Source organism: Hyaena hyaena, unplaced genomic scaffold, assembly GCF_003009895.1.
Source record: "Hyaena hyaena isolate Hyena2069 unplaced genomic scaffold, ASM300989v1 scaffold_378, whole genome shotgun sequence".
Taxonomy (NCBI): Eukaryota; Metazoa; Chordata; class Mammalia; order Carnivora; family Hyaenidae; genus Hyaena; species Hyaena hyaena.
This window is the reverse complement of record NW_024081009.1, coordinates 583,941-597,345: the sequence shown is the minus strand read 5'-3', so window position 1 is coordinate 597,345 and position 13,405 is coordinate 583,941. Positions and strand designations below refer to the sequence as shown.

General features: G+C 36.3%; 1 protein-coding gene across 1 annotated transcript in view; it reads left to right on the top strand.

Moving 5' to 3' along the window:
- The window catches only part of EFCAB13 (EF-hand calcium binding domain 13), a 77,757-nt gene extending 70,333 nt beyond the window's left edge, over positions 1-7,424 (top strand). The window contains exons 17-19 of the mRNA XM_039250661.1: positions 2,066-2,209; positions 4,007-4,078; positions 7,276-7,424. Of these exons, the coding sequence (XP_039106592.1) occupies positions 2,066-2,209; positions 4,007-4,078; positions 7,276-7,424 (365 nt within the window). The remainder of the gene's footprint in view (positions 1-2,065; positions 2,210-4,006; positions 4,079-7,275) is intronic.
- The last annotated feature ends 5,981 nt before the right edge of the window (positions 7,425-13,405 follow it).

Sequence of the window (13,405 nt, the reverse complement as noted above, 5' to 3'; positions counted from 1 at the left end):
CATGGCTATGTTGATTTGCATTTCCCTGAGATTAGTGATGTTTAACACATTTTCGTGTGTCTGGTGGCCATCTGTATATCTTCTTCAGAAAACTGTCTATTTATGTCCTTTTCCCATGTTAAAATCTGATTGTTTTCTAGTCATATTTTTGATTATTCGATTAATGATTGTTTTTCTTATATTCCTGAAGGCTTCATTGGGCCAAGAACCATGTCTCCATTTTGCTCCAGATCCTAGCATTGTTTCTCCAGATCCTAGCACAATCTTGGCTTTCAGAAGCTATTAGTATTGGCTAATTTAATAGTTAATATTATATAATATTTACTGTGCTAGGCATTGTTTCAAATCTTTTATGTTATTAACATATAATTGTGAATATTTATGAAATAGAAGAATGACAATACATCTGTCTTCATATCTCATTAGCCTCATCTCTCACTTCTGCATTTATTTATTCTGTAACCATATTACTTATTTTAATTTATATTGGTTCCACATCTTTGCATGTGTTGTTTCCTTTCTGTACATTTCCTATCAAACAAATTCACATTCTTTCCCTAGACTCAGCTCAAACATCACTCTTCAACCCATACGACTTTTCAGGGTTGTAGGTTAGGTGCACTGTCTCAGTGCTGTCATATCTTGCACTTATTTTTCTCATAGTACCAACTATATAATGACAAATTCAGTCCCTGTCTTCAAGGATTTACAGAAAACTCTTTGGTGGAAGGGCTGAAATTTTCATTGTTGATCTTAGTAGCTATAAAATAAATGTTAGTAGAATGAATATAGGTCTCAAATGCTATTACGGTATTCTTTCCAAGTGAAGGTTTAGATCTGTTGGTATAATGCAACAATTTTCACACTATGGAAACATACATGACAAGTTCAGTTTTGGGTTGAAAGAGGCATGGAGTGAGAAATAGTATTGACAAAAATTGAAACATCTAGTAATGATCATGTTTTATATTTTAAATTGGTGTGGTATCGGGGCGCCTGGGTGGCTTAGTCGGTTAAGCGTCCGACTTTCGCTTAGGTCATGATCTCGCAGTTCGTGGGTTCGAGCCCCGCGTCAGGCTCTGTGCTGACTGCCAGCTCAGAGCCTGGAGCCTGTTTCGGAGTCTGTGACTCCTCTCTCTCTGACCCTCTCCTGCTCACACTGTCTCTCTCTCTCTCTCTCTCCTAGAAATAAATAAAAAACATTAAAAAAAAATTTTAAATTGGTGTGGTATCAACAGGACTACATTTGGTTGTATGGGTTGTGCCTTGCACAAAGATGCCTGGTTGAGAGGGTCCAAGGAGAGACTGAAACACACTCCATATTCCACTGTTCTCTCCAGGCTGGGACCACCAGTGCTAGATGGCAGCTACCTAGAGGAGAGGAAGGTGTTTCTCTTTGTAATTGATGAATAGAGAGGGGTGCCTTTTTCTAGTTCACACAAAAACACAATATAAACTGATAGTGGCCCTGGGGATCAAGAGCTTTAATCTCAAATTTTAGCATTTTTTTGTTTACTTTATCAGTTGATAGAAATCTTTAGATCTACATGTACAGGACATTACTATTATTTAAGAAAGGGTTACAGCTTATTCAGTATTTAATGGAGGAATGGATTCAAATAACCCATCATATTCTCTTCAGCACATCAGTTTCTGGGTTTATTTATTTTCTTTCCTTAAATGTTTATCTTTGAGAGAGATAGAGAGTTGGGGAGGGACAGAGAGAGAGAGAGGGAGACATGGAATCTGGACAAGCAGGCTCCAGGTTCTGAGCTGTTAGCGCAGAGCCTGATGCGGGGCTTGAACCCAGGAACCGTGGGATCATGACCTGACCTGAAGTTGGACACTTAACTGACTGGCACACTCAGGCACCCCTAATTTTTTTGGTTTTAAATCCTTCTTGAAATAAATCTGTTGTCAGTTACAAGTAGAAAATATTTTGCTTTTTTTCTGCAGAGATTTTAGTTAAATATATATACTTAAATTGAGAGTTCACCTAATGGGCTCCACAAATTATTTTGCATTTTTAAAAATAATAATTATATATATATATTTATCTTTGTAGAGATTAAAGAAGCTGCTCATATCTTGACAAGTGTTGATAATGGTAAGATTGGTATACGTAACTTGGAGCATGCCCTGAAAAGTTTGAATGTTAATTTAACTGAGGAGGACATCAGTGAAGCCCTTAAATGTTGCGGCATCAGTGGTGAGCATTTTTTTTGGCTTGAGATTCTTCTTATTTGGCCCTGTATATGGGAACCAGTCTTAGAGCATTTTATATGGAGGTAAAGTGCTAAAGGCAGTCACAATGAAGACTTAGGTTGATACAGATTAGAGTCAAAGTAGTCTGCTAATTTAAATATTTACTGACTGTTCATACTCATCTGGATACTACATATGCTTGTTTAGATAATTACCATTCATTTCTTATAAGCATGGGTGTGAAAATACCATTATATAGTAAAATAAAGACATAATACCAGCAACTTCATTTTGATCTGCAGTCTTTCTTCAGAGGAGATCCACTTTCACTTTTTATTTTGCTCATCCCATCCTGTTTTTTAACCAAAGGAACTACCCAAAGCTTCATTACATTTTAGAAGAATAATTATTTAATTTTGGTTATTGTTTCCAAGTGGGCATATATTTATCTTTGTTTTCCATCTTTGACTTCACATAATATGTACTTGATCTCCTTTCCTGTTTACATTCACTCTTTAAGTGTCAAATCATGGGGGGGAATACTTCTAGAAATTGGTGAGTTTCACTGGTTTTAGACAGCTTTTTATTTGGGGTTTATCTTAACCAGCTTGGTTTTTTCTATGGAAATCCCATGTGTCTTAGGGGTAAGAGTACCTCCCCAGCCCTGTTGGTTATTGCTTTTGCCAGGTACCCTAGATTATTATTGACCTCGATCAATTTTTATGCTTTGACCTGGGGTTTTTCATATCATGAGAGTGGTATAAATTTAGACTCCAAGCCCACATGAGATACAGGAGATTTTTCACAGGTGATCTTTTTTTCCCACTGCCTCTCAAAATTGGGAAGATTTAGGTCTCCTTGGTGTTTACCTGGGCCAGTGAGTAAATATTTCAATCTCCCTTTCACTGGATTGAAATTCTCTAATCATCCCCATTTCATTTGGTATCTAATTTCAAACTCTCCATGTAGTAGGACTCAAGTTTTCATTTATGAATATGCATGAGCATTTAAATCAAGCACCTTGCCACCTTTGGATCTGATATGTATCCCCATATAGCTGTAGGCTTAGTACTCATTTGGTTTTCTCCTCTGGAACTCTGTGCCCACTTAAGGTTTTATTATTTCCTTTTCATATAACTTGGTCATGCATTGATAGAGTAAAGTATGTCATACAGCATCTTTAGGAATTTGTAGTGTAATGGTTCCTTTGCTACCCAGCTTGCCATTTTGTTATAGGTTAAAGTCTTTTTAATGTAGTTATAGCCCTATATAGCTGTGGTTACATTACTGCATTTTTATTCGTGTGTGTGTGTGTGTGTGTGTGTGTGTGTGTGTGTACCAATATGTAACCTCATCATCTCTGGCCTTAGACTGCCTGTTCAAATATAGCCTCTAGCACTTTCTGGCTCTTGTGACCTAGACAAGTTATGTAATTTCTCTTTGCTTTCATCTTTTAAAGATAGGCATATCAAGCATAGCCATGTTATAGAATTCTTGTGCAGATTTTTGTTAATAAATGTAAAGCATCATTAAAGGATACTTAGTATATATAAGGAACTCAAAAGTTATTTTAAGTTCTTACTTTTGAGTAAGAAGTCAAAAAAGTAAACTATTAATATCATTAACTGTTCAATGGGTGGTTCATGGAAGTATGAAAAATTATATTTAAATAGTTTCAGTCATTTGAGAGAGAAAATTAGGTAGAATGGAATTTTTGGAATTGTAAATCAGAGCCTTTATTTTATGTACCAACTGAGTAGCAGGGTTTTAATGACAATGTGCTTGATTTTGATTTTTCCAGACAATAATGAGGTGAATTTAAAAGATTTCTTTGAAAGAATTAAGGAAAGTCCACATTTCAAAGAGTCCATAGGTAAGTGAATACTCCCAGTTCAAAGAAGTGACCGTAAAATAAAGATAATTAAATCCCATAAAAAATCACTAAATGAATTTCAGATGTTTTATTTGTAGTCTATAGTTTCAAAAAGGATTTCAAGCAGCTTATGCAATATAAATAATAGGAGAATATAAAAAACAAGTGAGGAAAACGGGGCAAAGTTATAAAGGAAGGAAAAGAAATAAAACAGTAGAAGGAGATATACAATAAATACCTTTGCTGTTAATACAAAGCCCTTTCTCAAGAGGAGATAAGTTTTTCTTCATTCAAGGGGTTCTGGATAAGAATTAAATCAGGTGTGGAAATTGGGTGATGGATCACTACCTTCTGCTGTGCTGTCTCAAGTCAGGCCTCTGGAGTTTTCAAGTTTACCCAACTGGACTGCCTATTGATTTCATTTATAGAAATCTTAACTTCAACTAACTAGTTTCTCTAAATCCTTGTGCCGTTAATCCCTGTATCATGCTTACTGCCATTTCATCTCTGTTGCCTTAACCACATCATCCTGACCCTGCTGTAGAAAGACAATTGCTTGATCTTTGTCCCCAAAGTTACGATGTTCCTCCTCAAAATTAGGGAAACCATTGCAACACCAGCATCTTTCCCTAAACCCCCATGTCCACAGAGAACACCTACCAAAGAAGTCCCCACAGATGCAGACACCACTGTCAACAATGCATTGGTGAAACAAATGTCTTTTTTTTCCACATTTTTCATGGCAAATCTTGTGCTTTTTTTCACATTTTAATATCTCTAAAATTTGAACACCTTTATAATCAATGGCATTATTTATCAGATGTACATTTTTACTGAGCTATAAATCACATACCATAAAATCTCATCCTTTTAAGGTGTTCAATTCTGTGGGTTTTGGTCTATTCACGAAGTCGTGCAATCATCACACTCTAATTCTGGGACATTTTCATCACCTCAAAAAGAAACCCTGAACCCTTTAGTGGTTATTTCCCCACTCTCCCCAGCTACTGATATCCACTAGTCTGCTTTCTATCTGTATTGATTTGCCTATTTTGAACATTTCGTATAACTGGAATAGTATAATATGTGGCTTTTTGTGTCTGACTTCTTTCATTTAACATACTGTTTTTAAAGTTTATCTATATTATAACATAAACAAGTACTTTATTCCTTTTTGTGATAGAATGATATTCTGTGGTTATACCATATTTTGGTATATTTCTTTATCAGTTCATAGACATTTGGGTTGCTTCTGTTTTTTGCCTACTAAGAATAATGCTGCTATAAGCATGTGTGTACATTTTTTTTGAGTACACGTTTTTGTGTGAATGTACATTTTCATGTCTCTCGGGTACGTACCTAGGAATGGAATTCCTGGGTCATGTGGTAACTTCACATTCAACTTGAAGAACTGCTGGAGCATTTTCCAAAACATTTGTCCCATTTTACATTCCCACCAGCAATATACATTTCTTTACATCCTTGTCAACACTTTTTTATTATAGCCTAGTCTAACAAGTATCTCACTATGGCTTGGTTTTGCATTTCCCTGATGGCTAATGACATAGATATGTGTTTACTGGCCATTTGTATATCTTCTTTGGAGATATATATCCTTTGCTTATTTTAAAATTGGGTTATCTGTCAAGTTGTTAGGGTTCTTATATCCTGGATACTACAGCTTTATCAGACAGATGATTTGCAAATCTTTTCTCCCATTTTATGGGTCTTTTATCTTTCTTGGTGGTGTCCTTTGAAGCACAAAAGTTTTTAAATTGGGTGAAATCCAGTTTATGTTTTCTTTTATCACTTCTTTGGATATCATGTCTAAAGATAATCCAAATCGTCAAGATTTACACTGTTTTCTTCTAAGAGTCTTATAGTTTTATTTAGCCTTTTAATTTCAATTTTTGATTCATTTTGAGTTAATATTCATATGTAGTGTAAGATGGGAGTCCACTTTCATTCTTTTGCATGCAGATAGCCAGTTACCCCAGCATCATTTATTGACAAGATTATTCTTTCCCCCATTAAGTGGTTTTGGCACCCTTGTAAAAACTCAGTTGATCATATATGTATGGATTTATTTCTAGACTCCCAATTCCATTCCAGTGATTTTTATTTGTTCTTATGCCAGTACCACATGGTCTTGATCAGTATAGCTTTGTAGTAAAGTAATAACCTAAACAGTAATTTTCAACCAGAGCAGAGCATCAAAATTACCTATAAAGCTTGAGTTACTTGGTTCTACTTCTGGCCATAATGGAGTAGCTTATGTGAAACCAACCCTCTTGCTGAGAATAACTGGTAAAGTCTGGACTAAATTAAACAGCATCACCAACCACAACTATTTGAAGGCATTGGAAGGCAACCAAGGCTATCAGGATTTGTGGGGCTATAAGATAAATACAAAGAGCATGACTTTCAACAACTGCTGCTTCTTATTTTGTCTCCGTAACATAACTTTAAGTAAAATAATGCAATATAGTTTTGATGTAAACTTATTTGTAATGCTTCACAATTATTCCAGGGGCCATATATGAAGTATTATGTAGCTATAGGCATAATGTAGGTTGACCAGTTACATAAGTCTACTTGAAAGGCACAGTAGTTAAGAGCATTGACTTTGGAACTATAGTGCCTGAACTTGAATTCTGGCCCTGCCACTTAATACCAGCATATTCTTTAGTAAATCACTTAATCTCACTAACCTTGGGGCACCTGGGTGGCTTAGTCAGTTAACCGTCCAACTTCTGCTCAGGTCATTATCTTGTGGTTTGTGAGTTTGAGCCCAACGTCTATGCTGACAGCTCAGAACCTGAAGCCTGTTAGCTTCAGCTTTGGATTCTGTTTGTCTCTCAGACCCTTTGCTACTCATTCTCTGTTTGTCTCTCTCTCTCAAAAATAAACATTAAAAAAAATCTCACCTCAGTTTCTTCATCTGAAAAATGGTGATAATAATTCCTATCTTGGGATTTACTATAGGGCTTAAATAGGTAAAGTAGAAGTACTTACATTAGTCTCTAGCACTTAGTAAGGTTTCACTAACTGCTAGTTCTTATAATACACAATGGTTTTTAAAACTGTACTGGTAATTTCATGTAAAATTCTTTTCTTCAACTCAAGCCTATTAAATGAAAGTGAGCAATATATTCTTATTTCTGCTGTTGAAGCATGTTTTTGTTCTTTCTTTTTAGCTACACAGCTACTCTTAGCTGTTACCCAAATTCTCCAGAATGATCTAATTGATGTCTCTGACCTCAAGTCATTATTGATGAACAATGACTTTTATGCAGCTAATATTTTACTTAATGAAGTATTAGGACATGGACCTGAACATGGTTAGTAGTTTGAATGCATCTATTTGCAAAGGCTATCATCTACCAGTGGGGGTGGGAGATGTATGGTTGGGGGTATACAGCAATGGAGGGCACCCTGTGGGGCTGTAGTGAGATAACTGGTGAGCACCAGTGCCACCATAGTGTGCCAAGTCTGAGCTCTGTGAAACCAAACAGAAGGGTGAGTCTGGGCCTACTTTATCCATGTGGGTGGTAGTACTTGGGAGATGAGCTTACTTTGTCAGCTGACTAGCACGGGCAGTATTCAATCAGAATGCCATACACAGAGTACAACAGAGTCTTTGAGGCCCTTTACCAGGTGTTAACCCTTTGGAAGGTAAACTATGCTGATATCCATATCTCAGGGGATGTTGCACATGACGTTGGCTTAGGGAAGCAGATTTTTATAAATGTACAAAATAACTTCATTATTTTAATGTTGAATTATTTTAATGTTGAGATTGTTGAATCTCATCTTTGCTACATTTTCAAAAGAGATGGGGAGTATTCTTTACTTTCCTGGTCTCTGTAAGAGATTTTTTCTTCCTCAAATGTTAAGCAGAACTCACAGGTGAAGCCTTATGGACCTAGAGTTTTATTTATGGAAAAGTTCTGGATTATTGGTTTAATTTCCTAAATTGTATGGGATAACAAAAAATATTCTATTTTCTTGTTAATTTTGGCAGGCTGTGTTTTTATAGAAATTTGTCCATTTCATCTGACTTTTTAAATATATCGGATGAAGTTGTCCTTGACATGTGCTTTTTATCTTTTTTGATGTCTGCCCCATTTGTAATGATATCTTCATTTTCATTCTCAATATTAGTGACTTAGAGCTTTTTTCCCCCGACTCTGTCTCCCCAGAGTTTTTCTTTTCCTTTTTGTAAAACTGAGATATAATGGGCATATAACATTATGCAAGTTTAGGGTGTCCAATGTGTTGGTTTGATACATTCATATATTGCAATATGATTATCACCATAATGTTATCTAACACTTCCATCACATCACATAATTATAACCACAATTTCTTTTTTTGTGGTGAGAACATTTAAGATCTAGTCTCTTAGCAACTTTTAATTATGTAATACAGTATTAGATCAGCACAGCATTATATTTCCAGAACTTATTCATCTTCCTAACTGCAAATTTGTACTTTTTAACAATATCTCCCCAATTCACCACCCCCCCCCAAGTCCTTGGTAATCACCATTTTACTCTCTGCCTATGAGATCAACTTTCTTAGATTCCACCATACAGCATTTGTCTTTGGCTTATCTCCTCTAAGCATAAGGACTTCAAGATCTATCCATGCTGTTGCAAATGACAGGATTTCTTTCTTTCTCATAGCTGAAAACTATTCTGTTGTATGTGTATATATAGTTGTATGTGTGTATATATATATATATATATATATATATATTGATACTCTGCCCATTTTTAAAATTGTTTGCTTGTTTGTTATTGAGTTGTATGAATTCTTCATTATATATTTTGGATAATAACCCTTTATCTGATATATATACATATATACACACAACACATCTGTTTATTCATCTGTTGATGGACACTTTCCATATCTTGGCTATTATGAATAGTGCTGCAATATACATGGGAGTATGTCTTCAAGATCCTGTTTTCATTTCCTTTGAATATACACTCATAAGGGGGATTGATAGTTCATATGGAGGTTCTATTTTTAATTTTGAGGGGAACCTCTATACTACTGTCCGTAGTGGCTGCACCAATTTACATTGCCACCAACATTGCATGACAGTTCCCTTTCTCCACATCCTCACAAACCCTTATCTCTTGTCTTCTTGATGATAGTCATTCTAACAGGTTTGAGCAATATCTCATTGTGGTTATGATTTGTATTTCCCTGATGATTGAACACCTTTTCATGCACCTCTTGGGTATTTGGATGTCTTCTTTGGGGAAATGCCTATTCAGTTACTCTGCCCATTTTTTAAATAGTTTGTTTGCTTGTTTGTTATTGAGTTGTATGAATTCTTTGTTATATATTTTGGATAATAACCCTTTATCAGATATACAGTTGGCAAATATTTTCTCTCATTCTGTAGGTTGCCTTTTCATTTTGCTGATTGTTTCTTTTGCTGTGCAAAAGCTTTTAAGTTGGATGTGGTTCTGGGGCACCTGGGTGGCTCAGTCGGTTAAGTGTCCAACTTCAGTTGGTTAAGTTTTCAACTTCAGCTCAGGTCATGATCTCATGGTTCATGAGTTCGAACCCCACGTTAGACTCTGTGCTGACAGCTTGGAGCCTGGAGCCTGATTCGGATTCTGTGTCTCCTTCTCTCTCTGCCCCTCTCCTGCTCATGCTCTGTGTCTCTCTCTCTTAAAAATAAATAAACATTTAAAAACAGAAAAATCTTAAGTTGGATATAGTTCTGCTTGTTGATTTTTGCTTTTGTTGTTTGTGCTTTTGGTGTCCTGTCCAAAAATTCATCACCAAGACCAGTGTCTGAAAGCTGCTTCCTTATGTTTTCTTTACAGTATCAGATCTTACAATTAAATCTTTAATTTATTTTGAGGTAATTTTTGTGAGTAGTGTAAAATGGAAGTCTAATTTCATTTTTCTGGATATGCTTATCCAGCTTCCCAACACTGTTTATTGAAGAGACCATCCTTTCTCCATTGACTGTTCTGGGCTGCCTTGCAAATATTAGTTGAGCATATATGTGGGGTTTATTTCTGGGCTCTGTCACCTCTGCTCTAAACTTGGTTTTTGTTTCTTTTTGTTTTTGCTTATGTTTGTTTGTTTTGGTTTGTTTTTTTTTTTGCTTCGGTTTGGGTTTTTTTCTTCCCTTTCTCTCTCCCCTCCTTTTTCCCCTTTTTGTTCTTTTCATGTCTATCCTCTATGTCCCTTATTACAGCTTTGTCATATCCATTCTTCCTTGTGTACCTTTACTTGACTTGAGTCTTTATTTTGGAGTTGACTTGGTCTTTCTACACAATCTATTTTCTGAGTTGTGAGCTCCCATTTCAAATCTTCCTTTGTCCATTTCTATCCTGATTTGTTAAAAGAGTTGAAGGTGTTGGGTGGCACATTCAGTTTGGAGCTCCGTCTTTAGTCTACAGTGAAGTCCATTTACTTTAATGACAATTTGGGGCAGAGAGTGGGGGTTGGGGGTAGTGAGTCTTCTGACATTTTGATACTGTTTAGTACGGACTTCATCTTTAACTGCTTCTTTCTTTTCCTTCACCACCAAATCCTGTGCACTGAGTTCCTTATCAAGATGCCATCTTCAGTCCTATGGATTTCCAAGCCTTTTTCTTAGAGTTCTCCAGAGTAAACTTAGGTGGCTACCATTATCCTAAAGCAGTGTTTCTTAATCTTGTAAAAAACTATCACTCCCCTAAGGAGGCTTTTAAGACATTTTTTGTCGTTTTCACCATTCCACACTCCATGAATATTTAATGGCACAAATAAATATTTGCTTATGTACTATGGCCACAAACTTAGTGTAATGGCTAAGATTTTCTCACCTCCAAGAACCTGTTTTCCTCCTTGAAAGCCTATCATCCTCAATGAGGATGCATGTCCTAAAGGTATCTAGAACTTTAATTTCTGGTTAAACTGCTAAATCCTATTTTCTAGAATTTTACTTGGACTGTAACACATTTGTAAGGAATATTGGTCTATAGCCTCTTTGCCTACTCAACATGTATTTGTTTTGTTCTGTTTTTTAGTTTTGGGGCAAGTAGGAGCTACTGAAGGGTTTTATTTAGAAGAGTAACTAAATTTTTTAAAAAGAAAGACCTCTCGCTGCATTGTTTAAAATAAGAGAGAGGGGCGCGTGGGTGGCTTAGTCGGTTAAGCGTCCGACTTTCGCTTAGGTCATGATCTCGCGGTTCGTGGGTTCGAGCCCCACGTCGGGCTGTGTGCTGACTGCCAGCTCAGAGCCTGGAGCCTGTTTCAGTCTGTGACTCCCTCTCTCTCTGACCCTCCCCTGCTCACGCTGTCTCTCTCTCTCTCTCCTAGAAATAAATAAAACATAAAAAATTTAAAAATAAATAAATAAATAAAATAAATGGAGAGAAATGAGACTAATGCCATAGATTTTTAACAATGCTATTATAATAGCATAGGCATTAACTAACATAGTGATAAATTCAAGAAGTATTTGGAAATAATTGAATAGAAATTGATAACCACATGTGTGCAGAAGTTAAGGAAGAAGGAATAGTACTGGCTGATCCCAGGCTTTCATTTCATTATAATTTGACTATTAACTTCTAATAGATTAATTCAGAAGCACTAATTCTTTCAGCTAAATTTTAATTTGTGTTACAGAAAGTGGCAAGATTACCATTCAAGAGTTTCTTATTAAGTTCTGGAATACATTGAACATGCCTAAAGCGTCAGGTGAGTTTCACTTAATATGTATCTTACTGCCTACATGTGGAAGGACAGGCAGTGGTTTTCATGTTAAACAACATAGGATTGGGGTGTCTGCGTGGCTCAGTTGGTTGAGTGGTGGACTCTTGATTTCGGCTCAGGTCATGATCCCAGGGTCATGGGCTCAAGCCCTGGGATGGGCTTCAGGCTGAGTGTGAAGCCTGCTTAAGATTCCCTCTCTCCCCCTCCATCCCTTCCCTGGCTTGTGCTCTCTTTCTCTCTCTTCCTCTAAAATAATAAACAAACAAACAAATCTTTTTTAAAACCCACAGGATTAGATAGTTAAAGCACAGGTAAGTAAGAAACAATATAAAGATAAAGCAATATAGGGGCATCTGGATGGCTCTGTCTGTTAGCCTCAGACTTTGGCTCAGGTCATGATCTTACTGTCTGTGAGTTTGGGCCCCGTATTGGGCTCTGTGCTGATAGCTCAGAGCCTGGAGTCTGCTTTGGATTCTGTGTTTCTCTCCCTTTTTGCTCCTTCCTGACTCATGCTCTCTCTCTCTCAAAAATAAATAAACATCAAAAAAAATTTTAAAGTAAAACAATACAATATTAGGTTATATAACTTGTGTTTAAATTATATGGCAAAGACTGCTAAGCTTACCCACAAACTCAAAGTTGTAGGCAGTTTTACTTTGATAGTGCTAGAAAATTACTAAATTACATACTGTTCTCTGAGATTATTCACTAGGTATATCTGACCTGAATTTATCAGAATATTATGAATGATGAGAAAATAATTTTTAGGATGCAAATTGGTATAGCCACTATGGAAAACAATATGGAGTTTCCTCAAAAAGTTGAAAATAGAACTACCCTATGACCCAGCAATTTCACTACTTAGGTATTTTCCCAAAAGGTACAAAAATACTGATTTGAAGGGCCACATACACCCTGATGTTTATAGCAACATTATTAACCATTCCCAAATTATAGAAAAAGCCCAAATGTCCACAGACTGATGAATAGATAAAGAAGTTATGGTGTGTGTATGTATATGTATATAATGGACTATTACATAGCCATCAAAAAGAATGAAATTTTGCCATTTGCTACAATGTGGATGGAGCTAAACTGTATTATGCTAAGTGAAATAAGTCAGGCAGAGGAAGATAATACCATATGATTTCACTCATGTGAAATTTAAGAAACAAAACAGATGTGTTTAAGGGAAGGTAGGAGAAAGAGAGAGAAGCAAACCATGTAAGAGTCTTAACTATAAAGAAGAAACTGAGGGTTGATGGAGGGAGGAGGGCAGGGGATGGGCTAAATTATTAAGAAGGGCACTTGTTGAAACAACCCAGAAAATTAATAGGCAACCAACGGAATGGGAAAAGATAGTTGCAAATGACATATCAGATAAAGGGTTAATGTCCAGAATCTATAAGGAACTCACCAAACTCCACACCCGAAAAACAAACAACCCAGTGAAGAAATGGGCAGAAGACATGAACAGACACTTCTCCAAAGAGGACATCCAGATGGCCAACAGACACATGAAACGATGCTCAGCATCCCTCCTCATCAGGGAAATACAAATCAAAACCACACTGAGATACCACCTCA